The 24863-nt window shown below is 46.5% G+C and overlaps 1 protein-coding gene and 1 long non-coding RNA gene across 2 annotated transcripts in view; both read left to right on the top strand.

The window, feature by feature from the left end:
* Window positions 1-4774: 4774 nt before the first annotated feature.
* Window positions 4775-10766, top strand: LOC112549957. The gene is made up of 4 exons (XR_003093598.1): window positions 4775-4930; window positions 7123-7213; window positions 9692-9912; window positions 10209-10766. It is a non-coding gene; the product is annotated as an uncharacterized LOC112549957 (long non-coding RNA).
* Window positions 10767-22687: 11921 nt separating this feature from the next.
* The window catches only part of RRM2 (ribonucleotide reductase regulatory subunit M2), a 9225-nt gene continuing 7049 nt past the window's right edge, over window positions 22688-24863 (top strand). Inside the window, exons 1-3 of the mRNA XM_025201852.1 lie at window positions 22688-23518; window positions 23607-23684; window positions 23801-23947. Coding sequence (XP_025057637.1) covers window positions 22805-23518; window positions 23607-23684; window positions 23801-23947 — 939 coding nt within the window. The 5' untranslated portion in view covers window positions 22688-22804. The remainder of the gene's footprint in view (window positions 23519-23606; window positions 23685-23800; window positions 23948-24863) is intronic.

Here is a 24863-nt window from a genome sequence, read left to right on the forward strand (position 1 = left end):
GTACAATCCATCCCATCTTCCAGATCATTAATGAAGATATTGAACAAAAATGGTCCAAGAACCAACCCATTGAGCACTCCACTTGATACTGGATGCCAGCTTGACATTACTACCCATTGAGCCCAAGCCATTGATTACTACCCATTGAGCCCAAGCTTTCTCTCTGCCTTACAGTCCATTCATCTAACCCATACTTCCTCAGCTTGATTGGAAGAATGCTGTGGGAGACCCTATCAAAAGCCTTGCTAAATTCAAGGTATATCATGTCCACTGCTCTCCCCACATCCTGAGCCAGTCATCTTGTCATAAAAGGCAATCGGATGAGTCAGGCATGACTTGCCCGTGGTGAATCCATGCTGACTGTTCCTAATCACCTTCTTCTCCAAGTGCTTAGAAAGGGATTCTTTGAGGATCCGCTCCATGGCTTTTCTGGGGACTGAGGTGAGGCTGACTGGTCTGTAGTTCTCTGGATCCTTCTTTTTACCTTTCTTAAAGATGGGCACTATGTTTTCCCTTTTCCAACCATCTAGAACCTCCACCAGTCGCCACACATTTTCAAAGCTAATGGCCAGTGGCTCTGCAATCACATCAGCCAACTCCCTCAGCACTCTTGGATGCATTGCATCTGGCCCCATAGACTTGTACATGTCCATCTTTACTAAATAGTCCCTAACTTGTTCTTTCACCGCTGAGGGCTGCTCACCTTTCTTCCCAAATTGTGCTTCCTGAGAGCTGACCTTGTCTATGAAGACCAAGTTTAAAAAGGTATTGAGTACTTCATCCTTTTCCTCATCCTCTGTCACTAGGTTGCCTCCCCCATTCAATAAGGGACCCACAATTTCCCTGATCTTCCTCTTGTTGCTGACTTCTTATTACCCTTCATGTCCCTTGCTAGCTGCAACTCTAATTGCGCTTTGGCCTTCCTGATTTCATCCCTGCATGCCCTAGCAGTGCTCTTATACTCCTCCCTAGTTGTTTGTCCAAGTTTCCACTTCTTGTAAGCTTCCTTTTTTTGTGTGTTAGCTCACTGAATTCTCTGCTAAGTCAAGCTGGTTGCTTGCCACATTTGTTAGTCTTCCTGCACATCGGGATGGTTTGTTCCTGTACCCTCAGTAAGGTTTCTTTAAAGTACAGCCAGCTCTCCTGGACTCCTTTCTTCCTCAAACTGGCTGATGTATATCCTGACTAGCCTGCATGTCCTGACACAAAAGGCCAGAATTAGCCTCCTGTGTCTTTTGTAGTATTGTGCATTCTTTGAAAGGACACGGAGACACCAATGTATATTGCTCATAAGGAGCTGGCATGTGAAGAGACCTACTTTGAAAACACAACACTTGATAACTGTGCTTCATTATGATGACTCACATGTGGACTTCTTGAAGCTACTTTAGTTCAGTGTAGTTTAGTTTTCCACTAGGTGGCAGTACTGTCACATGCATCTTCTAGATCCCAGGGTAAGATGTTTCTTCACCCTGCCTTCTGCCTGAATTTAGACAACCCGGCTTAAGGATCTCTCACTGCTCTCTTTGCCACTGCTCAGTTAAATCTGTGCTGCTTTATTCTCAACATTACCGTATTGCAGGGGCAAAGCTAAGAAGGGAATTGTAGATTGTCCCCCAGCAATGAAGGATGGGCAATGACTAAAGGTCTTATGCCACAACTAATCATTTATATTGCAAATGAATGGAAACAATTAATAACCTGAATACTTCAGTACTGTTCTGGGCTGTCCTGCCTTCATGGTGCATAGTTCAAAGAGGCAAGCCAAGCAGCCTTGTTGATACAGTTGCTTAAACTCTCAGGCATTCACCCAGGCTCAGACCTCGGTGGGCCAGGTGCTAATTGGGTGGGGTGGTGGAGAGGCCCACCTGTGACAATCTTGCACTCAGTTCTGTATACTGAGTTGCTTCTTTGCATGGCCATAGTGTCCCTCACTGGGCACCCCCATGACTTACCAAGGGCAGTGTGTTTGTAGGCTCAGCCATGCAAGGGGGAGAATCTTGTCCATCTCATGGAAGACTTTTCATGGAGTTTAATGTTTTCTCTGTATTTCTATGATTTCCCTCTAAATTTTAAGAAGGACTTAGAAAAACAGCAATGGGAATTATTTCAGAATTGCAGCATAGGACTGAGGAAATCCAGTCCCTCTGCTATTGCAGGCAGCTTGATCAGTTTATGAAAGGGGTTGTATGTTAAAGAATGTCTTCTCAGATGGGCAGAAAAAATACAAATCTACAGTATTGATAGAGGGCTAAATCATCCTTATGAGAAGGGAAAGGGAACAATAAAAATGTTACAAATGGAAAAATGGGGCAGTAGATGGTAAGGAGTACAAAGAGCAGTTAGGGAAGCTGAAGGTATCCATGAAAAACATGGAAGGTTTAGGACTGTAACTGAAAAACAAAATGTTGGCAACAATACCAGTTCAGTGTTAGACAAGGATGGTAAAGCTGGCCCTCCTGAGGCAGAAAAAGCTGTAGTATTTGGATATTTCTGTTGTGCAGTTGGAAAGGGAGTAAAATGATGTATTCATATCTTACAATAAGAATGAAATACTTCCTATGCCATTAGGAGATATGGTAGATATTAAAATTCAGTCCTGACTGTTAAACACTTTTAAATTGGCATGATCAGATACTGTGCCCCCTTAATGTGGGCTCAAGAGCTCCCTGAACTATTGATATTGTTTTTAACACACCAGAGAATGATGGAGAATTTCTGGAGGGTTGGCGAAAAAAAATTAAAAAGGAAAAGCTAGCACCTTGCATGATTTTTTCAAATGCTTTAGCTTGCATCTTAATTCTGTCAGTCTTCAAGGCTAAGTACAGACAGTAAAAAAGCAGGAGGCCGAATTGATTTAATCTTCACAGGTTAGTCTAAGCTGCATAGATTGAACCAATAAGCAAGTGAGCAGACATTCACTTTTGATTCCAGAAATTCAGCCACATGTGTGCAGTGGCCTGGGCCAAAAGCTGGGGGTGCTAGAGCATGCCTCCCTGATCACTGGGATAGACAGCTTGGGTCAAGACTAGCCTGCCCACCCTGAGGCAGGGGTTGTGGGGGAAGTGCAAAGCATCCTGGGATGCTGGGGGACTGAGAGTTAACTTGAATCTAGAGGGGATCTAGGATAGATTTCAATAAAGGTTTATCTTAAACCAGTTTTAGTAATCTTGAAAGAGGTTTATGTGCACTGAACTTATAGGGGCATGATGTAAGAGACCAGAAGACCTGAATCCTATGTTTGTTTCTGACTTGGTACATGACCACAGGCAAGTTACTATCTCACACCCAGGTACCCCCAGGAGAGTAATTGGATTTCCTCTACTTTGGAAAGTACTTTGCTAATTAGTGAAACAAGTCATTAGGTGGGTTTTGTTCTCTTGCCTGTTGCTAGCATTGCAATCCAAATGCCTGACCTGCTTTTCTAAGCAGGGCAGAGGGTTTTAAGAATGATCTGTGTCTGAAAAAACATCTTCCTCCCCTCTATCTTATAAGTAATTTTAATCCTGGAATGCCTTTCTCTGTACACAGATCTATTTCTTGCTTGATGCATAGAAGGTGGGTGAGCTGAGGCCTAGGACAGGTGTTTTTGCACATCACTTCTGTCCTGAATGAGTGATCTTCATGCTCAGCTTCTTTCAGCTGCTTTTTTTCACTACACACTATATAGTTTATTTGACAGCCTGGCGGGTAACCCCCAACCCGTGACTACATGGAAGCAGGGAGGAGAGGAAGCACTATGCTTGTGTGAGTTAGCACAGCGGTATCTATTTGACTGGGCAGCCATGCATTCAGCTATATTAGAGGGCTGAACAAATTGAACTATGTCCGTTAGGGCCATCCAGCAGCTGGGATTACAGCAGTGGTTCTCAACCTTTTTTGTTCAAGGTCTCATCCGTAAACATCAGTGGCCCGTCCCAACCCAGTAAATAGTTTAAAAAAAAATCAGCCCCCTGGCCCTGCCAGTGACCCTCACTCCTGACTCACAGCCCCTTGGCCTTGCCAGTACCCCTCACTCCCAGCCCCCCAGTATGGCATGTGCCCCCAGATTTGTGCCCCCACAGTGGGCACGGGGCTGCAGCCTGGCTGGACCTCCATGGTCCAGCTGGTGGGTCCCCATGTGACAGTAGAATGGGGCAATGAGACTTGTTGCTGCCACTGCTGCCCCCAGGCCAGCCACAGCATCAGCAGCATGAGGAGTAATGGATGCGGGGGGTGGGGGGGTGGCCCAAGCTGCCCTCAACTCCTCCTGCTGCCAGCCTCTTGTGAGCCAGGCCATGGCTCTACCCCACTTCTATGGCCCAGCTGCTGCTGCCACTGCTCCCCTCAGGCCACCTGTGCTGTTCACCACCCCACTATCCCTCCAGGGTAGAACCGTGGCCTGAGGGAAGCAGTACTGTAATCCAGTGTTCCTGCCACAGCTCCATGCCCACTGTGGATGCACAAATCTGGGGGGATGTGTGCCCCCTCCACTCCCTGACATGTTGCCTGTGCCCCCCTGTCCCCAACACATTGTTTATGCCCCTTCCCTGCCCCATAGACTTACCTGTGGGGAGCTGCAGGGTTTGTTCTCCACCCTGCCTGACTGCCATGTGGTGTCCCCTGCCTGATTGCCTTCCTTCCGCTCCCCCCAGCCCCAAGCAGCCCCTCTTAGGCAAGACCTCCTCCAGCCTGCAAGGGGAAACCTGCTGTTTCCTGCATTTTTTTGTGATAGTCATGACCATTTCAAATATTCTTGCAACCCACTTTTGTGTTGTTACCCACAGGTTGAGAAACACTGGATTATAGCACCAAAACTGCAGTTCTCAGATCTACCCTTCCCTTCCCTGCACTTGAGCTCTTTTGAACCCATGAGCTTTCTTCTGAGCTCTGCTAAGAGATGGCTGATGGGAGAGGAGTCTAAAGCTGGCTGATCATGACCCCAGAAATGGTGAATACTGACTTTTGTTATAAGGCTGGCCATTCATGGCATGCAAAGTGCCCATGCCTGGTAGTAGGCATGAGCTGATGTAGTAGTATTGTGCCAATAAGGGGAAACAAAGGGTTCAAAGGGATAGTGACAGTTAATTAAACCAAATAATTGCTAGTCCTCTAGAATTAATATGGCACAATGTTGGGGAACATAAATGAGAATTTAGCACCATTATGGGGAGTACCAGAGCAGGAGGTGTAGCTGCTTGAGGTAAAAGCAAGCTTTGCAGAAGACGAAGGAAGAGACGCTCCATTATAATAATAAAATAGTTGTTGTTGGCAGGGATGAGAACAGACAACTTCATGTGTCTCCTTTTAACATATGGATGCGGTTGCGCATCGGCAAGCATGCAATACTTCAAAGGGAAGGAAACCTTAATCCAATGCCAAGAAAAAACTAGGCAGCCAGAGGTTTCTATTCCACTGCAGCCTTCATCTGCCTTTGCAGCCACTGTGAAGTACTCCTTCTTCATCTGCCTGCCCCACCACTGAGGACTTTTATTTGTATTCTGCAACAAACTAATGGCCCACGCAAAACTTCACAATAGCTATTGCCTCATTATGGCTGTACAATCATAGCAGAAATCATCAAAGCCCTCCTTAGACAGCCACAGTAATTAATGTGTTTATTTTTAATGAGGATTAAAGCACTCTTTCGTCCTCATCATCTCTAAGATGAAGCACAGGAGAACGGATGGGGAGAGGGAAGTGGATTTATATGGTAACTTGAAACTGGGGATGAGAACTTGTTTTGTGTCCTTTAAATTAAGGACTATCTTCAGTTCCCTGATGAGTGATAGATGACACTGAATCAGCAATTGCCAGCTGTGATAATCTAATGGAGCACTGCTCCTTGCCTTGTGTGTTCTGGTTAGTCATTTTCTTTTGTTGGCTGATATTTTTTCAGCCATGAGAATCCATGGGAGGCTGGCTTCCTTTGTATACAACATGTTGTTAAAATTTTAGTTTGATTTTTTTTGTATCCTTCCTTTGCTTTGGGGCAAGAATGGGCACAGCGGAGGCAAATGGAGTGCCTAGTACACAACTTGTGAATGGGTGACTGGACAGGAGTAAGAGCAATTTTAATGCCAGAAAGGACTGTTGCAATCTGACCTCCAGTATAGCACAGGGCATGGAATGCCTCCCAGTAATTTCTGATCAACTCTATAACTTTTGGTTGAATAAAGCACATCACTTAAGAGCGTGAATCTTCAAGTGATAGAGAATTCAAGTTCAAAAGTTCAAATGAGGGACAATTCATCCCAAGCTGTTTTAATGATTCATTACCCTCGCTGTTAAATGTCTGTATCCTATTCCTCCATATGAATTTGTCATCTTTCAGCTTCCAGACACTGAATTTTTTGTGTCTTTTTTTCTGTTAGAATGAAGCAGTTTTTGCCATCAGATATCTTTCTCATGTAAAGGAGGACCATAATCAAATTGCTTCCCTCCATAGAGACACTGGCTTGATCAGCCTTCTTCAATGTCTCACTGAGCACATGTATACAAGATGTTTACTGTAGAGTTGCCTAATTAGCTCCTCAGTAAATGTCTCAGCATCTACACATGCAGTGCTATTAGGATGGAGTAAACTAATTAACTCCACTATAGATTAGTACTTGTAAACAGAAGTACTATCTGGCTGCAGAATTCTTTACCCTGCAGCACTGCACATGTAGACACTAACCGGCTAGCCCTGCAATGAAGTGCCCTTGTGCCCCAGCCAGCCCTGTTGCAGTACACTGAGCCAAGTTAGAGCAGCCCCAGGCTGGCCAGGTGACCCCCCAGATCCTGTGCCAGCCAGGGCTGTTCTGACCCAGCTCAACATTTTTCAGTCCCAGGCATACATTCAATTACGGCGTCTGGGAGCAATAAACTCTAGTGCAATATGCACTAGAGTTTATTGCTGCATGTTAATTGCACGTGTAGATGTGCCCACTATAGAAACGTGTTTCAGACCTCAGATCTTGTAACTCTCTTCTGAACTGCTTCCAGTTTTTCTACAAACCTTTTTTGAAGTGTTGACATCAGAAATGGATACAGTATGTCTGTAACAGTTTCACTAAGACTGTATGCAAAAGTAATGGCATCACTGTTTTCCTATTTGATGCGCTTTACTTATACAGCTGAGGACTGTGTTTACCTTTTCAGATACAGCATCATGTGAGGAACTCATGTTTAATTTGTTATCTATTGTCAGCCATGAGGTTTTCCAGTACTGCAACTTTCCAGAGTCCATCCTGTAAGTATGACCTACATTCTTTGATCCTAGACAGATGCCTTAGCATGTGGCTGCATTACAAACTGACCCAGATTTTATAACTGACATGATGCAATCGCTATTTATGACTCCACTAAATTTTGCCATGTGAAGATGTTACAAGCAATGATGATGTTATGTCTTCTTTTGGCTAACTCCTAGACATTGCAACATGGGAACATAGGACTTGAAGGGGTCTCCTGGGCCAGTCCCCTGCATTTGCAGGTAAACATTTATCCAGGGTATTCTTGAAATTGGCATTTCAAACCCTCACACACAACTACAAGGCCCAATACCAGAAACACCAAGTAGACCCATAAGTAAAAGCAATGGAGACCAGGCCACTGCCAGTGGAAGTAGATGTTACGCTTATGTGCTCATACAATCATACAAAATGAGGGTTGGAAGGGACCTCAGGAGGTCATCTAGTCCAACCCCCTGCTCATCCCCAGCTAGATCATCCCAGCCAAGGCTTTGTCTAGCTGGGTCTTAAAACCCTACAAGGATGGAGAGTCCACCACCTCTCTGGGTAACCTGTTCCAGTGTTTTACAATCCTCTGAGTGAGAAAGTTCTTCCTAATACCTAACCTAAACTTTCCTTGCTGCAACTTGAGACCATTACTCTTTGTTCTATTATCTGTCACCACTGAGAACAGTCTAGCTCCATCTTCTTTTGAACCCACTTCAGCTAGTTGAAGGCTGCTATTCATAGTTTCATAGTTTCATAGTTTTAGGGTCGGAAGGGACCTAATAGATCTTCTAGCCCGACCCCCCGCCAGGGCGGGAGAACAACAAAAGAATCCTAAACAAAAAACGGGACTCAAATGAGTCCAGCCAGGTAGGTATCCAGCCTCTTCTTAAAGATCCCCAGGGTAGGGGCCAGCACCACCTCCCTTGGAAGTTGGTTCCAGCTCCTAGCCGCCCTAACTGTGAAGTAGTTTTTTCGGATGTCCAATCTGTACCTCCTCTCCATCAACTTGTGCCCATTACTCCTTGTTATGCCAGCGGGGGCTAGGGGAAACAGCGTCTCCCCCAAACCCTTCTGGTTCCCCCTAGTGAGTTTATAGACGGTCACCAGGTCCCCCCTCAGCCTTCTCTTGTGGAGGCTGAATAGGTTCAGGTCCCGCAGTCTCTCACTGTAGGGTCTGCCCTGTTGTCCCCGGATCATGCGGGTGGCCCTCCTCTGGACCCTCTCCATGTTGTCCACATCCCTCCTGAAATGGGGCGCACAGAACTGGACACAATACTCCAGCTGCGGCCTGACCAGCGTCGCATAGAGGGGGAGGATCACCTCCCTGGCTCTACTCGAGATGCACCTGTGGATGCACGACAAGGTCCGGTTAGCCCTGCCAACCATGACCTCGCATTGTCGGCCCATGTTCATCTTGGAGTCAATAATGACACCAAGATCCCTTTCCGCCTCCGTGCTCTCAAGTAGGGAGTTCCCCATCGTATAAGTGTGCTGCTGGTTCCTACTACCCAAGTGCAGCACCCTGCACTTGTCCGTATTGAAACACATCCTGTTCCTGTTTGCCCACCCCTGTAACCTATCCAGATCCTTCTGCAATCTCTCTCTCCCTGCTAGCGTGCTCACCTCCCCGCAAATTTTGGTGTCATCAGCGAATTTAAACAGGTTGCTTTCCACCCCAGCATCAAGATCGCTGATGAAGAAATTGAACAGCGCAGGCCCCAGGACCGAGCCCTGGGGGACTCCACTTCTTAGTGGAGTCCCCCACTATTAAATCCCTTCTTAGTCTTTTCTTCTCTAGACTAAATATTTAAGCCTAGTTCCTTTAGCCTCTCCTCATAAGTCATGTCCTCCAGCCCTCTCACCAATCTTGTTGCCTGCTACTGGACTCCAATTTGTCCACATCCTTTCTGTAGTGGGGAGCCCAAAACTGAACACAGTACTCCAGATGTGACCTCACCAGAGGAATAGTCACTTCTCTTGATCTGCTGGCAACAGGGACAACCATAATAGGGTGTGGGGCCTGGGGCAAATCAGTCTGTGTGGGGCCCAGATGCGGTGGTGGGGGGAGGAGGGGAGAGGGTGGTGAGAAACCGGATGAAAAGCTGATCCGTCTCTGCGAGGCCCCCCAAAGCATGGGGCCATATGGGAAGTGGTGGCCCATCTTCAGACCTAGCTCCATTAATTTGGCCTGCTATTCCTAAATGGTTGCTCTGGTTCAGAAAGCTTTGTAGTCAAGACATTTATCTTGCTGGTATCCCGTGACCCCAGCTGATTTCCTGCCCCTTGGGCAGGGGGCTGGACTCGGTGATCTTTCAAGGTCCCTTCCAGTCCTAATGTCTATAAATCTATGGATCTATGAATTCCTTTAAAACTCTTAGGTGCAAGTTTTCTGGACTTAGAGATGTTTAACTTTGATAGCTGTTGTTTGACTTCTTCCCTTGTTACTAAAGGAACAGAAAACATCTCATTTTATGGATTTTGCCTTCCAGGGAATTTCAGAGCTATCACTGAAGGCTGGACAAGAGCATTGTGGGATGGTGCTGGAAGGACCAACTGCACCTGTCTTCAGGAGTGCAGCTGAAGCCAGTACAAGACCCAGTGACTTGCTCAGAGAAAATGCAATTGCAACAGCAGTTAGTGGGGCACTTCCAAAGAGTGGGCAAGACCAAGCCCTACTTAAAATGAGCAACCCTCAACCCCTGCATATGAAGTAAGGACCTAATACTGCTTTTCTGGTATACTCAGCTTTGATAAAGAGGTGAAGGATGTAGACCCTCAAATGAGCTGGGAGCACTTATGAAAACAGTTCTTTTGCTATGATTGACAGCTGATTGGAGCTGCAGTGACTTATATTTTCAGTTCTGTGTTCATGTGCAGCCAAAGGTCAGTAGTATTCTGCCATACAGGAACACAAACTGAAAGATTTTAAATCCACTTTGGATGCTTTTCAGTCTTTTGCTCCTTTCTTGAGAGTAAACTGTCTGCCTGACTGTCATTTCTGTTCAGTTAGGTGCAAGGGACCAGGGAGTGGTCCACCCCACAAGGAACTGGGGAGACTGACAGCCAGACTCCAGTGCCTGCAGTAACAGATTCGGATTTGTAATGTAAAAGTTGGCATTCTTTCATCCTTATGAAGGCAGTGGGGTCAGATGCCAGCCTCCATAGGACTCGTGAGCAAAGATAGCTGGATGATGCTTTCTCTCTCCTGCAGAACTCTTCAGTCCTTAGTAATTCCCTTAACATTCCCTTAACAGCATGCATTTTACATCACATATCTATTATTCAAACATGTTTTGTTTAAGGCCCTTTGCCTGCTGTTTATAAAAGCTTTGATCACGTAGGTAAAACTCCCGTTTGCCTCCTGCATGGATCCATATTTAGCTTTGTTATTCCCAAAGTACACGATTAACTTCACTCATTGCAAAGGAGCATCACCACATTGACAATGTAGTCATGAATAAGAATTTGTCCCTATGCTACCAGAAGGCTGGTTGCTAACAGTTTTAACAGGCACTTAAGAAAGTTAAATAGGCAGAAGTATGGTTACAAAATAAAACACACACAACCCCCTGTTGTTTTTATGGCTATGTTTTCTGATAAAAACAGATTTTGAGTGGTTGCTTATTACCTGCTGAGGGTCTCACTCATCATCTTCAGGTAAACAGGCTATGAAATTGCTAATGATAAAGTGTTTTTATTTCATGACTTAACTGGTCTCATTTCTAAGTACCGTTTCAATCCAAATCTGGCTAGTAGCAATGTTTTTCTTCTGATTTAGATTCTTAGCTGAAAGGTTTATTAAATTGGCTATGCTCCAGGCCAAACATGCACTAGAGAGCTTTGTTCTGTTTTTATGGAGTTATGTCTTAGGTAAGAAACACTGTAGTGAAAGACAGGAAGATCCCTGTCTCTGAGCAATTGCTAATGGGAATGAGCTTGTGATTTTTAATCAGGCAAAATTCTTGTCAAAGGCACTGAATGTGTTGCCTGAGGCCTCAAGGTGTGGTGCTGGCAGACATGAAATGTCCTCCATTTCATAAGAAGTCAGTAGGGTTTTACCAGATGCCATAAAAAACAAAACGCTTGACAGGAGGCAGGCTGAGACCATTGCCCTGCAGACTTACCAGGGGTTGTGCCAGTGCTCTCTGAGCTTCTCTGTCTATTTGTCAGCTCTCTCATCTTATACGTGTACTTTTAAACTGTGTATAGCGTCCATCACGGTGAGATCCATTACATTACTGGAGCTCTTAAGTGTTGTGTTAATAAAATTTGAGAAAAAAGGGGCCAGAAGGGAGTTGCTGGAGCTGGCCTATAGTGACAAACACATTAATAACACCTGTGTACAGGAAGGTCTTTTGTTGTTAGGTGTGGGAACTGACTCTTTGTGCTGCCTGGGGCTATACATGCAAATCACTTTCCTCCAGCATAGAAACTGAAACAAATAGTATTTGCTCTGCCAGTGACAAATTATTTCCAGCAACAAAGCTGTTCTGATTAACAGTAGATAAGAATTTGGTCCAACTAGAAAAAGCACAACTCACTGGCCCATCTAGCTTGTTGGCCTGGAAATATAAATATATGTAATATGACCCTGCACTTCTAGTGTTGAGTCTGCAGTAAAACAGAAGAAAAATGTGCTCTCCTCTGTATCTGCCCCACAGAACAGCAGGGCCAAAGAGGGCCCCACCCAAGCTGAATGAACTATTACCTAACAACTCAGCATAATTTAGATCAGAATGAGGTCACTACCTGTTGCTAATTGAAACATAATAAATAGATGAATTATAAGGAAGGTTCATTAATTAGGTCATAGGCAGACAAGGTTCCTTGGGTGAATTTGATATCTTTTATTAGACCAACCCAAATAGTTGGAGAATAGTTATTAAGCAAGCTTTCGGGTTCAAAAACCCTTCGTCAGGCTAAGGAAGTTTCAGCAGTTGGTGTGTGCTCTTCCTGGATGGAATGAAAAGGTCATAATTTTCATCTATAATATGACTTGTCAGGGTGGTAGGAGCTTTGCCAAAGTTGTTTCTGAGTGGGACAACATTGAAGGCTTTATTGAAGTGGGACCATTAGACCCCAAAATATCTATCTGGAAAAAGCCAGTAACTTATTGGCAGGGACCACAAGGGAACACTTTCAACATGTTTGTAGCCACAGTATGGATTTGTTTCCCTTTCTTTACACACAAACTTTAATATCCTTTATGGAGTTATCTGCTCTCCCACAAAAGCAGATTGTGACTTCTCAGGGTCAGCTATAAAATAAGGAAGGAGTCTGTGGAGTTAGTGGAGTGATGGGCAGATGCTGCCATTGAGAGCCATCACTGGTGATGTGGGTGAGCTACTGGTGATAATTAAAATGAAGGGCTTTTAGAGAAGTTCTTAAGGTTTATGAGGAATAGAAGTAAAAGGAAACAGAGTAATTATAGGAGGGAGGAGGGGAAGCAGAGTGGATCTAAATCTCCTCTGTTCCTTGGAGAACTCTGTTTATGAAAGTAACCTGCCCTAAATGATCTCCATTTAGAGAGAGATTAAGATAGAAAAACCCACCTTACCTGCCAAAAGAGCTTGAGACAACTCCCCTTCCCCACTCTTCCCATCTTTAGCAGGCCTTGGGTCCTTGTCCTGGTCCTCAGTCCGGTGTGTTATGGCAGCCAGTTTTACCATTGGTTCTCACACTTTTCATGCCTTGGACTCCCCTGTGGGCTAGTGATCCCCAGATCATCCCAATGCTACACAGACAAGATTAACATGATCTCAGAAGAGCTATTTGATCCTGTTTCCTCTTTCCTTTGTATGCATACTGCTTATTTCCTCTCTGATTAAAGATCTGACAGTTACCAGTCACAAATTTCACCTCCCACAGCCCCTACTTGGTCTAATATTTCCCAGATTCCTTTCAGTTTGGTTTCTCCAATAAGTTGCTGCCCCACCACATTTGGTGACATCCACAACCCCAGTCCACCCTGAAATACATATTCTGTGGTAGTATCCACAATGTGCTTGAGGACAGGACAGGGAAGGACCACTTTTTAATCATGATTGACTACACCAAAGAAGCATCAAGCAAAGAAAAGCCTAATGCAGCTGCCCAGAGTGCAAAGGGGATTTTGTTGGCAATTTACAGTGCCAAAAGAGCCCCTGTTGAAGCCCAAAGAGGCTTCAACCTGGAGTAAATTAACTTGACTTCAGTTGAGCTGTTACTTGTCCACTGGGGACAGGGCAGAAGTAGAACCCAGGATTAAGCTGTACAGAAATCACTGTGTTGGATCTGACTCAAGGTCTGTTTAGTTCATTATCCTGTTTGCAGTCATGCCTAGCATGAGGTGCTCCAGAGACTGGTGCAAGGAAATACAGTACACACCAGACAGAAATGAGCTAATCTGTCTATCATGTTTGTCTCCTCCTGTAGCCTTGTTTAAACTTAGTTGTACCACTCAGCTGTACTGATATAATAGAAATACAACCCTCCCCCCAAAAATGTGGACTTGGCCACATATATTGGCAAATTGTATTCCTGAATCAGAAAGGGACTTGCAGGAGTTGCATTGGTATAAGTGTTTAGTTTTTAAAAAAATCATATCCTTGTCAAAATAGGAGAAACCCTGTGTGTAGATCAGGCTTGACATCTTGTTGGCTTTTTGTGACGGTCAGTTTGTTCTGAATGAAGAGCTTTACTGAATGCTCCACAGTTATGCCCAGGTCTCATTTTTTAAACAGATGCCATTTATTTAGGACCCTGCAAGGTCTATGAGTCGTTTGTATCTTTCCCTCCTAAATGAATTACTTGGACTTAATCAGCACTGAACTTCATCTGCATCTAGCAAAGTGTTGCTTCTTGAAGATAGAGGACTGACTGCTTCCAAATCAGTCTGACAAAGCACGGATGCGGGCAATCTGAAAGATCTCCACAGACCATTCTCTGAGGGCTACTTAGTTATACAACACCTCACAGCTGCCTCAGTCTTGCACTCCCAGGCTGCTGTTGTTTTCACAACTCTGCACACCTAAATCCCTATGAATAGGGGAACTGTAAAATGATTTACAGAGGCAGAACATAGGACCAGATGTTCAAGAGCTCAACACTCACGTTTGTGGCCAGATTTCCAGAAAAGCTTAGCTACTGAACAGAGAAAATATGGATTTGTAAAAGTGCAAGCCCCCTGGCAGCTCCTGTGCTGACATTTATTGCCAGATTTTTCAAAAAGGGCTCTGTGTCCCTGTGGGCTGAGCATTTACTTTGGTGCCCAAATGAAAGCTGAATTCTTCTGAAATGTCTGGTTCTAGCCACAGATGGTAGCCTCCATTTGAAAATGTTTGTCATAGTCAAAGGTGGTGGGGAGCTGCTTTGCACCTTGCGTAGTGGCTGTGCCCAGGGCAGTGCTGGCTGCCGTGATACTGGTGGTGGTGGTCACTGCTGTGGTGGCTGCTATTTTTATGGCCCCTTCCTCCATTCAAAGGCATTCCCTGGGGCTGCTGACCTGGCTTTCCCTGTGATTTATGCTACTGGCCATAGCACGTGGTTGCACTGAACAGAGAGTAACTGCTCTAGGTCAAGATTAAAATGAAAGTCTTCTCCCCCTTGAGAACTACACAATAGGTAGTCTTATGGATGGAGCTGTGTCTGCATTATGGGGACATAGCAGCCCTAGGTGGCATTTGGCACGATTCTGTGAGCTTTGTGATCTTCGTGGTCTTGGAACATGACAGAGAATACACTTTGGTGCAGACTTCTGCTTCAGCATATAAACACTAGACTGCATTGTCTGACTGCACTGTTTGACTGAATTCAATAAAAACCAAGCTCTGTTGGCTCAGGCTGTGAAAAGACCACATCTCGTACCTGGCTTTGCTCTTCTAGCAGAAGGTAGTTTTGTCAGCACCATGGCTGTCATTTGGGGGAGCTGGTATAGCTATTGCAGCAGAAAAAAACTCCTGCCAGCAGCAGTGCATCAATAGCAGGGGACTGGGTTGCCATAGCATCACATCTGATGAAGTGAACTTGAGTTTGTGAAAGCTTATGCTCTATATGTAGCTTATTTAGTTAGTATATAAGGTGCATGGCTACCTTGCCTTCTGCCATAGCACCATCACCATAACTTTTTTTGTATGACAAAAAGTGTCAGCATCTTTAATCTTGGTGTGCTTCGGTGTTTTTATCCATGTGGGAGCTCTTGGCCATCAGAGATATTACCAGGGATCGCCACATGGAAGTGGCTCTCGTTGACCCCCATCACCATAACTAAAGCAGCAGGAGAGTCCTGTGTATAGACAGAGCTTGCACTTTTATTCCCCTGCAGAGACAGCTCTGACAATTGCAGACTGTGGCAGCACTGTAACCTCATCACTGAGGCTGCAGTCCTCCCCCATAACTGGGTTGTTTATTTTCCTCCTCACTGCTGTCCAGAGTTTGGGAAACTATTGCCCATGATGCCCTTGATTTTGGAGGTGTGCCAGCCAATGAGTGATGGCAAGCAGCAATGCTTTGGATGTAGCTAAGGCTGTCTGTAAGCTTCCTGGCAGAAAGGTGGCAGGGTGGGTTAGAGCTGCGTGCACTGCAGTGGGTAGCAGTAGATAGTGTGAGAAGGGTGAGGCTGTGTATATGTTATGCAATATTCTCATGTGATAACGTAAATTGGTCTGAGATTCCTGGAATCACTGGGCTTGGGGGGGGTGGGGAATATTGTAACCACAGACTTCAATTAAAACCGAAGTCATGCACTTGCTGGGCTGGGGGGAGGGATGGAAAGGGATGACTCTTTGGTTTCACCACCGATACCAAGCTGCCTAGTGACCCTGTTGATTTTTGTAGTCATGACAAGCAAGCTGTTGGCTCGCTTTCGCTTTCTTCAAACTGTTTTATGTATAAAAAGGCTGAGGCCCCGCTGTCCATGGATCCAGCTGCTCACTTAGCTCCCTTTGTTCCTTAAACTATTTGTCTGGTGGCTCCAGTATTGTGAAAGAGGTGTCATAAAGGGTGTATGGTTATAGACATAACCCTGTGAGTACTGAGGGCTCTCTACTCCTATTGACTTCTTTGGGCATTTAGGATTCTGAGCACTTCGTAGCAGTCACATAAGCCAATGCAGAATTGGGCCTAAGGCTTGTGGGTCTATGTTAAGAAAGTGCTTAAGAACCTGTACTTAGGTCAGATGGAAGCCAGTAATGTTTAAGCCATTCTACCCATATAGATACTTATTGTCAGCATTAAGCACTTAAGCAAATTCTTGATTTTGACAAACTGAGGGCTGTATGAGCCAAATTCATTGCTGCTGTAACCCTTTGGTAACCCTTTGTAACCCTTTGGTGACACAATGGAGGGCGTTTCCTGCCATATGTCATTTCAGTGATCAAAAACACACATGTATGTATGTTTAACCTTGCTACTGTATCACTGTAATACCTCTTAAATCCCAAAGTCCATATCTATCTATCTATCTATCTATCTATCTAAGTCTTCTCTGAATCTATCTATACTTATGTTCATTTGGGACGTTTGTTGGAGGATTGACGCATCTCTTTCATCATATTTGGAAACAGTGACAGACCACATCCTCTCAAAGGTTATTCATTTTTAATACTGCAAGTTGTCATGACTAAACTCTTTTGGGTTGGGGGAGGAGGGGGAGTCGGAGAGAGGAAAATGTCACTTTTTGAATAACAAAGGCAATATGTATTTTGTAAAACAATGCTTCACAAGCTTCTAAGTTCATTGGTAAACTGGTGATTGTGATAATTTTACTGGGTTATGTAAAGAAGGGAGAAGGGCCAGCAGAAGCTGGAGTTCAATTTTAAGCTCTAGGCTAGGTTGTCTTATGTAGTTGTATAAGAACTGAAAAAGTATGCTTAAATTTTCCCTAAAGGAAGAAAAGAAGCATGCACCTGAAAAAATATGCTGCCTAGTGCATAGCATGTACCGGCTGTAATAGTGTCTCACACTAGTTGAACTGTCCTTTCAAGAGTGTGGGATGGTGCCATGCAATGTTAATACTGTTAGGTGTGTAAACATGATTCACAAGATAAACCCAGGTTTTTCAAAGAGAAATCCATAATGTTAAAAATATTCTGCCTTGTTGTGAGCTTTGAGTTATTTGCAACAGAAAAATTGCTCCATTTTTTTTCTGTAGTCAAAAAACAAGTAAAAATTAAGAGCTGATATTTTTGGAGCGTTGCCTTGAGTCTGAAAAGATTGACAATCACTGCTCTAATCTATAACCATGAGGATACAGGAGGTGCTGCTCTGACCTCATGCTGTACAGACTTGTCCATGAGAGTGTGTATGTGTGTGTGTGTGTGTGTGTGTGTGTGTGTGTGTGTGTGTGTATATATATATATATATAAAACCACGCTCCATTGTTATATAATCCAAATTATTGCATGAGTTAGAACAGGCCAGCACTGTTCTGAAAAGTACATAACACACAGGAGCCATCAGCTCATTCTAATATAATAAAAGGCTTAGTCTGTGTGTGTGTCTGTTTGTCTGTCTGTAACACTTTTGCCCAACTGCACATGTGCCGAGAAGCATGGGGAAGGAGGGGTAATAGGGGGAGTGGGGTCAGACCTGAAGTGGCACCCAAAAAGCACCTTGTTCAAATTTGCAGATGAAACTAAGATGTGGGGAGAAGTGGGCATGCTAGAAGGGAGGGACAGGCTGCAATTGGATCTGGACAGGTTACAGGGGTGGCAGATGAGAATAAGATTGGATTCAATATTGCAGGGTACTGCACCGAGGGAGAAAGAGCCAGCAGCACACCTACAGGCTGGGGAACTCCCTTCTTGTCAGCACAGAGGCAGAAAAGGATCTTGGAGTCACTATTGACTCCAAGATGAACATGGGCCGCCAATTAGGGACGCAGCAGGAAGGCTAACTGCACCTTGTCATGCATCCACAGATGCATCATGAGCAGGTCCAAGGTGATCCTCCCCCTCTATATGACGTTGGTCAGGCTGCAGTTAGAGTACTGCGTTCAGTTCTGGGTGCTGCACTTCAGGAGGGATGTGGACAACATGGAGAGGGTCCAGAGGAGGGCCACTCGCATGGTCAGGGGGCAGCAGGGCAGGCCCTACGAGGAGAGGCTATGGGACCTGAACCTGTTCAGCCTTCACAAGAGAAGGCTGAGAAGGGATATGGTGGCTGTCTATAAACTGGCCAAGGGAGGCCAGCAGGCAATGGGAGAGTCCCTGTTCCCTGAGCACTACTGGGAGTAACAAGGAATAATGGCCATAAGTTGATGGAGATAGATGGAGATAGTTGATGGAGTAGATTCAGGCTAGATATCAGGAGGCACTACTTCACTGTCAGGGTGGCTAGGATCTGGAACCAACTTCCAAGGGAAGTGGTGCTCGCTCCTACCCTGGTGGTCTTTAAAAGGAGGCTAGATAGACACCTTGCCAGGGTCTTTTGACCCCAGCATTCTTTCCTGCCCATGGCAGGGGGTCGGACTTGATGATCTACTCAGGTCCCTTCCAGCCCTACCAACTATGAAACTATGGACACGGGGCTTCATCCCTGCCAGCTCCCTTTCCTCTATCATTCTTGATGGGCAGTTTGCTAGTTTAATAATAATACATTACCATCAATATTTATTACTCTTGCTATGCATTGATATAAAATTCCTTGGCTTTGCCTATATTAGGGAAGTTCTACTGCTTCAGCTACAGCAGTGGTACTGAGGCAGTTTACTGTGTGGGTCTTTTAGCAGATGGGAGATTTTCTACTGCCACAGCTACAGGAGTTCTCCCTGTGTAGAAGCTCTGTACATCCACACTGAGGCTGTATCTGCACTGTGGGTTTTGCTGGTGAAGTTATATTGGCTCCAGGACACCCTTAGCTGACGTAGTTCTGCTAGTAGAACATTGTGTGGCAACAAGGGTCTTGTCTGCAGCTTTCCAGGCTCTGCAAAGCTCTGCGGTTGGGACCTTTCCAACTACAGTTTATGCTCTGGCCGCTTCTCTGCCTGTAGTTTTCTTCTGCTTGTGATCACTTGCTCATTCTGCCCTTTAATCCTTAACTTCCACAGTGTCACACTCCCTTGCTTCTGAGAAACCTCCATTGGTAGTTGCCTTCAGTTCTTTATTTCTTTCTAACTATTTTCAGGTCTTTTTCCCTTTCTAGTAGCTGTCTGTTTAAAAAAAAAAGGGGGTGGGGAGGGATATGTGAAAGTGGCGTGTATATACACAGATGATCTTCCACCAAAACAGGTCTTCCCACCGGAAACAGCAATCAGATGGGAGGGAGGAGAATAGTGATTTTCTTCCATGCTCCAGCGTAAACCCAACTTTTGATGCCAAAATTTGAAAAGAAATTTGGAGTAGATGCCCTGATCCTGCAAAGATCGAAGCAGGTCTATCTTCTTCTTCAGCAATCCCTTGCAGTCTCAAGGATGATTGATTTCCATGATTGTTTTATCTGTGAATCTGAAGATGGCTGATGTGGCCAATTTAGGATCAACAGACTCTGTTGCAATTTGGGCATATCCTTCTGTGTAGGGTGGGTGGCTACAGATTCTTTATTCAGCCCATGACGCACTATTTATGCTATTCCCTCTTTTCCACATCTATAACACATAGGGAATCTACTTTTAGACCCTCTAGGATGAAGTTAGGCACTTGCTTAAGTCTTTGGAAGATGTAAGCTGCTAATTCTCTCTTCTTCTTTGGCATACTTTGTTGGGTGTGAAATGGATGCCACTGTTTATATTAAATTAGGTCTTGAGCTAACCCCCAACTAAAATAAGGAAAACAGTTCTGTGAACTATTTCAGGCTGTGTGTACCTCAGCCAGGCCTCATCTTTGTGGGGAAAATTGTTCTGGTATATCAGTATGTGTCTATGTGAAGAAACGACTAGTATAATTTTAGTGGTACACCGGCTGCACTATATTTACACTGGTGGAATATATGTAGCAGTTCCCAGCCTGAAATGATAGTACAGAACGCCGTGTGCATATCAATCAGGTCTTTTCTGCAGGGGAAATATTACACAGGTATAACATAAAGGGCTTGCCTACATGAGGATATGTACAGTATAATTATTCTGCTACAATTATACCAGTATAACTCCCTACATGGACATTCTTACCTGGAATAAAAATGTGTGCCTGGGCAGTCACAGCCATATAACTGTAGGGATATAATTATCCGAGTAAATTTCCTCATGTAAGCAAGGCTTTTCAAATATATATTTTAAACAATATAGTTAAAACATTACAAATCCCTTGTGTAATCTAGGGAGATAAGGATGATATAAGGAGGGCTTTTATTGTTTTAGCTTGAGTTAATTGGGAACAAATTTAAATAAAAAAAAAGACTGACTTGATCTACTCTTTAAATCATAATTCATTACAGGAACAGCACTGATTCAGTTGTAGTAGTTTAAAAGCAAATTTAAGTTAAACCCGTAAAACGTGCCCATCTTGACAAGGCTTTGGACATTCCTGTTCAGTAACATTCACTCTGAAGGTTTTTCTTTTTTGCAACCACCCACACACACTTCTAGACTGCTGATTCTGAAATATCTACTAATGAAATATATTCTAATTGATGCCAGTACATACATCTCTTCTCTCACTGCCACCTTTTCATATAGTATTCTGTAGTCAGTCCTAGTTAAAAAAAAGGATGTAATTGTAATAGAAGTGATCCAGAAACCAGGAACAAAAATCATGAAACGTATGAAGAGATTTCAATAGGAGCTGGGAGAGGAGTCTTTGGGATTGTAGGCTGGAGAAAAGATGAACAAGAAAGGTTATGATAGCTTTGGAAAAAAAGCAAAACAAAACAAAAGTACATTTTTTGTCAATTCCAAAGTTTCAAAAATCTTGAGTTAGTCCTCCCCCCAGTCAGTGAGGTTTGTTTAAAAAAAACATATATTCATCTGCATAGTGATTTTTGAAGCCTCCCTGCTGCTCCTGTGTGATAATTAATTACTGTTTTAGTGCTCCTAAATAAGGTTTTTTTTGTCCCTGCTATAAGAGGGGACCCCAAACCACACATCGGTGTTGTCTCACAGTAGCTCTTGGGGCTCTTCACCCTCACCTTTTCCCCAGGCTGGGAAGGGGGAAGCAATATACTATGTCCTCCCTGCCTTCCTACACTGGGTCCCATTCCTGTGCTTACTGGAGTGTGAAGGATTAGAGGATTCTTTCTTTTCCTTTGTTCTTATATTGTGGCCTCTTGAAGGCAGGGAGAGAGTACTTCCTGCAGGAGCTGTGTTGGCTGCTGTGAGAGGCTGTTTCCTCCCAAGCACCGCTGACATTTAGGTGTGGCTGGAACTTCTACTGTGGGAGACCTGCTCCCGCCCTGCCAAATTTGTGTGCAAAGAATGCACAAGAGCTGGCAACAATTGTGCACGGCCTCAAGCAGGGTCTCTCATTTTCCTTTACAAAGAACAGAAGGGCATTCAGTGGGGCGGTAGGAGTTCTGAAGCATATAAAAGGAAACCTCTTCTTATACAGCCTGTGTTTATCAGTGGGAATCATTGACACAGAATAGAATCAGCTCTTGCCTTGAGCAGGGGCCTGGACTAGGCGACCTCATAAAGGCCCCTTCTGGCCCTATATTTGTATAATCCTGTGGTTTCAGACCCAGGGCACTCTCAGAAAATGCCAGCTCCTAGCTGTTACTCTTTTTTGACTTCAGAAAAATACTAGAGTATTAGAACAGCAAGGCATTGGAATAGCCTGCCCAGAGAAGTTGTTGATTCTCCCATGAACGACTGGTGCCTCCTGAGACAGGGGGCGGGGGCATCATTTGTAGGCAGTAGCATCGGCGGCGAGGGGGGAGGGAATGGGGTGGTGAGTGGTGATCACTCACAGAAGCTGGCAGCGGCCAATCTCAGGTGGGGCACATGCCCCCCACCCTGGACGCATCGCCTATGGATTCTCTGTCACTGAAGGTCGTCAAGAAGTTGGACAGCCACAGGGCCAGGGCTGATCAAGGCATAGCTATACCTATATTTTACTGTGGGTATTTCCTGTACTTCTGAACTTTGCTGGTTGCCCTGCCCTCCCCCAGCCCCCTTTCTGCTACATGTGTGGGGATGTTTTCAAGCCTCCCTCAGAGGCACTGGGTGTTGGCTACAGCCAAGGCTGGGGACTCTGGGGCGAGCCGATGCTCCCCCTGGGACCGAAGCCAGAGGTTCCTGGCTAGATGGTCTTGCCCCTCTGCTCATGGTCAGACCAATTACTGTATTTGGGGGCAGAAAGAGATTATACCCCATAGTCAGACTGGCACAGACTGTGGGTTTGGGGGTTTTTTTAGCCTTCATTCGGGGGGGGGGGGGGGAGGGGTGGTGCAGCACAGACAGCTTGGGCCATGGCTAGGCCGCCCTCCCTGTGGGGGGGGGGGGGGGGGGGCAGGGGTCTGTACCCCAGATCTCTTTTGAGCATGTGCTGAAACACATGAAATACACTGAAATACTTGAACTAGATTGAAATAAATAGAAGTAGGATTTTGGCTGCCAGGGGTTCCCCTGCTTTACCTGCAGCAGGTGAGGGCATTAGTTTTGTGTTGTGTCAGGGCTGAGCAGAGTTTAGATTCTGACTTTATAGGATGGCTGGGATGGCGGTGATGTTGCCTCAGGCAGGGGGCCAGACTGGATGAGCTCTGGAGGTCCCCTCCACCCGACTTCTCTAGGACTTGATGAATTCTTCTGTTGCCAAGACCCCAGAAAGCCCACAGCAGACGGATGGGCAGAACACGGATTCCTGTGTGCAATCTCCGGGTTTGCCTGGAGTTGTGTCTCTGCACCCGACCCCGCTACCAGCTTGTGGCACCGCAAGCCCCAGGCGCTGTCTAATCCCCGTGTGCTGGGGACCGGGCCTGGTACATGGACCCCTCCCAAGCTCCGCGCTGCTGGCCTGGCGCTGGGGGAGAGGCCGTCCCGAGAGGCGACGCGCCAGAATTCGCGCGGGAAGGGGCCGCTTGCAGTTCCCGCGGTTGTTCTGTGCAGGGGGCGTGGCCAGGCCAGCAGCTCCGGCCAATGGCAGCGCGGAGGGGACGGGCTTGGCCCCTCTTCCCGCGTTCATGTACAATGGAGGGCGTGGCCCGGCGGGCACTCGGACCAATGGGAGCGCGGATCCGAGGCCGGCTCGCGCTGCCATTGGTGGGCGCGGCGTTCGGGCGCCAAGTTCGAAGGGGGATATAAAGGGTCTCGGCCGCCGGCGCCAGCTCCTGCCCTGCGCCCTGTCACAGCTGCCGCCACCAGCACCAGCATCCTGCTGCAGCCCGCCCGCGCCCCGCTCTCGGCCCGCAACGACCAGCCGCGCCTGTCGCCCATGAAGCACCTGGCGCTGAGCGACAAGGAGAACACGGTGAGTGCCCGCCCCAGGCCAGCCAGCTTCGGAGCCGCTGCCGCCACCCGCGCCCTGCTCATGCCCCGTTTCCCCTTCTCTCCCTCAGCCACCGGCGTTGAGCAGCACGCGGGTCCTGGCCAGCCGCGCGGCGCGGAAGATCTTCCAGGACGCGGACGCCAAGCCGGTGAGTGCGCCCCCTCCCCACACGTGCTCCGTTCCCGCCAATCCCCCCCCACGTGCTGTTTTTCCGCCACTTCTCGCTGCCACGGCCCCCCGTGACCTTCCCCGCGTGTCCTGCAGGCGCCGCCGGAGGCCGTCCCGCACCGGGAGGAGGACGAGCCGCTGTTGCGGGAGAATCCGCGCCGCTTCGTCATCTTCCCGGTGCAGTACCACGACGTGTGGCAGATGTACAAGAAGGCTGAGGCCTCCTTCTGGACCGCGGAGGAGGTGAGCGCGGCCGGGGGCATCAGGCAGCTGCTCCCCCTTGCCTGCCTTGTGGGTGGCTTGTCCCTGTCAGGAGCAGGGGCCGGGATCCCCACTCAACACAACTGGGCTCCTGATGGCACCTACCCAGGGACCAGACAATGGCTTTAAAGTAGCCCTGTGGCTTTAAAATGATCCCCATGGCAAAACCTGGGGGGCCGCAGGGGCTTGGAGGTCTCCAATACTTTGATCTGTGGGGTATCAAGCAAAGGAGGCTACCCTGTTGCTGTTCCTTCCAAGGTTCGCATCTTGCACTCAGCTGGCTGCCTTGAATTTTTCATTTGAGAAGCGCTCAGGTGCATGCACCTGGTGTCTAGTTACATCTGTACATATACACATGCCTAGACACCAGCACCTGAGCACTTATCAAGTGAAAAAAATTTAAGGTGGTTGGAAGCTTCATCGCAACTTGCCATGGCTCTAGGGCAGGGGTGGATAAAATACAGCCTACAGGCTGGATCCGGCCTGTCGACTTATTGGATCCTGCCCATGGACAGGCATCCACCAATTCAGTTGTATCCAGCTTGGCTGCCCCCCACCCCTGTGGCCCTCTGCATGGGGTGAGTTCTGCCCATTCCTTCCCCCGCCCACCAGGCAGCACCATCCTAGCTAGTGTGCACAGCTTCACCCACAGAGCTGCTCCTGGTGTAGCTGCAGCTGCCTGGGTGCTGCTTGATTTTCCCACCTATCTCCTCTTCCTCCTGCCCCTGCCGTGCCATTTTGTGGGGATGCATGCTGGGCAGCAGATGCCCAGCCAGGTGTGGGGGAAGCTGCAGCCTGGTGGCTCCTGCCCCAGTGTGTAGGGCTTCATCTCCCAGCTGCCTTCCATCTACTTCAATTGCCTGGCACAATGAGCAAACCCCCTCCCTCCCTCCCTTTT

The sequence above is a fragment of the Alligator sinensis genome, unplaced genomic scaffold (genome assembly GCF_000455745.1).
Source record: "Alligator sinensis unplaced genomic scaffold, ASM45574v1 scaffold678_1, whole genome shotgun sequence".
NCBI classification, from domain to species: Eukaryota; Metazoa; Chordata; order Crocodylia; family Alligatoridae; genus Alligator; species Alligator sinensis.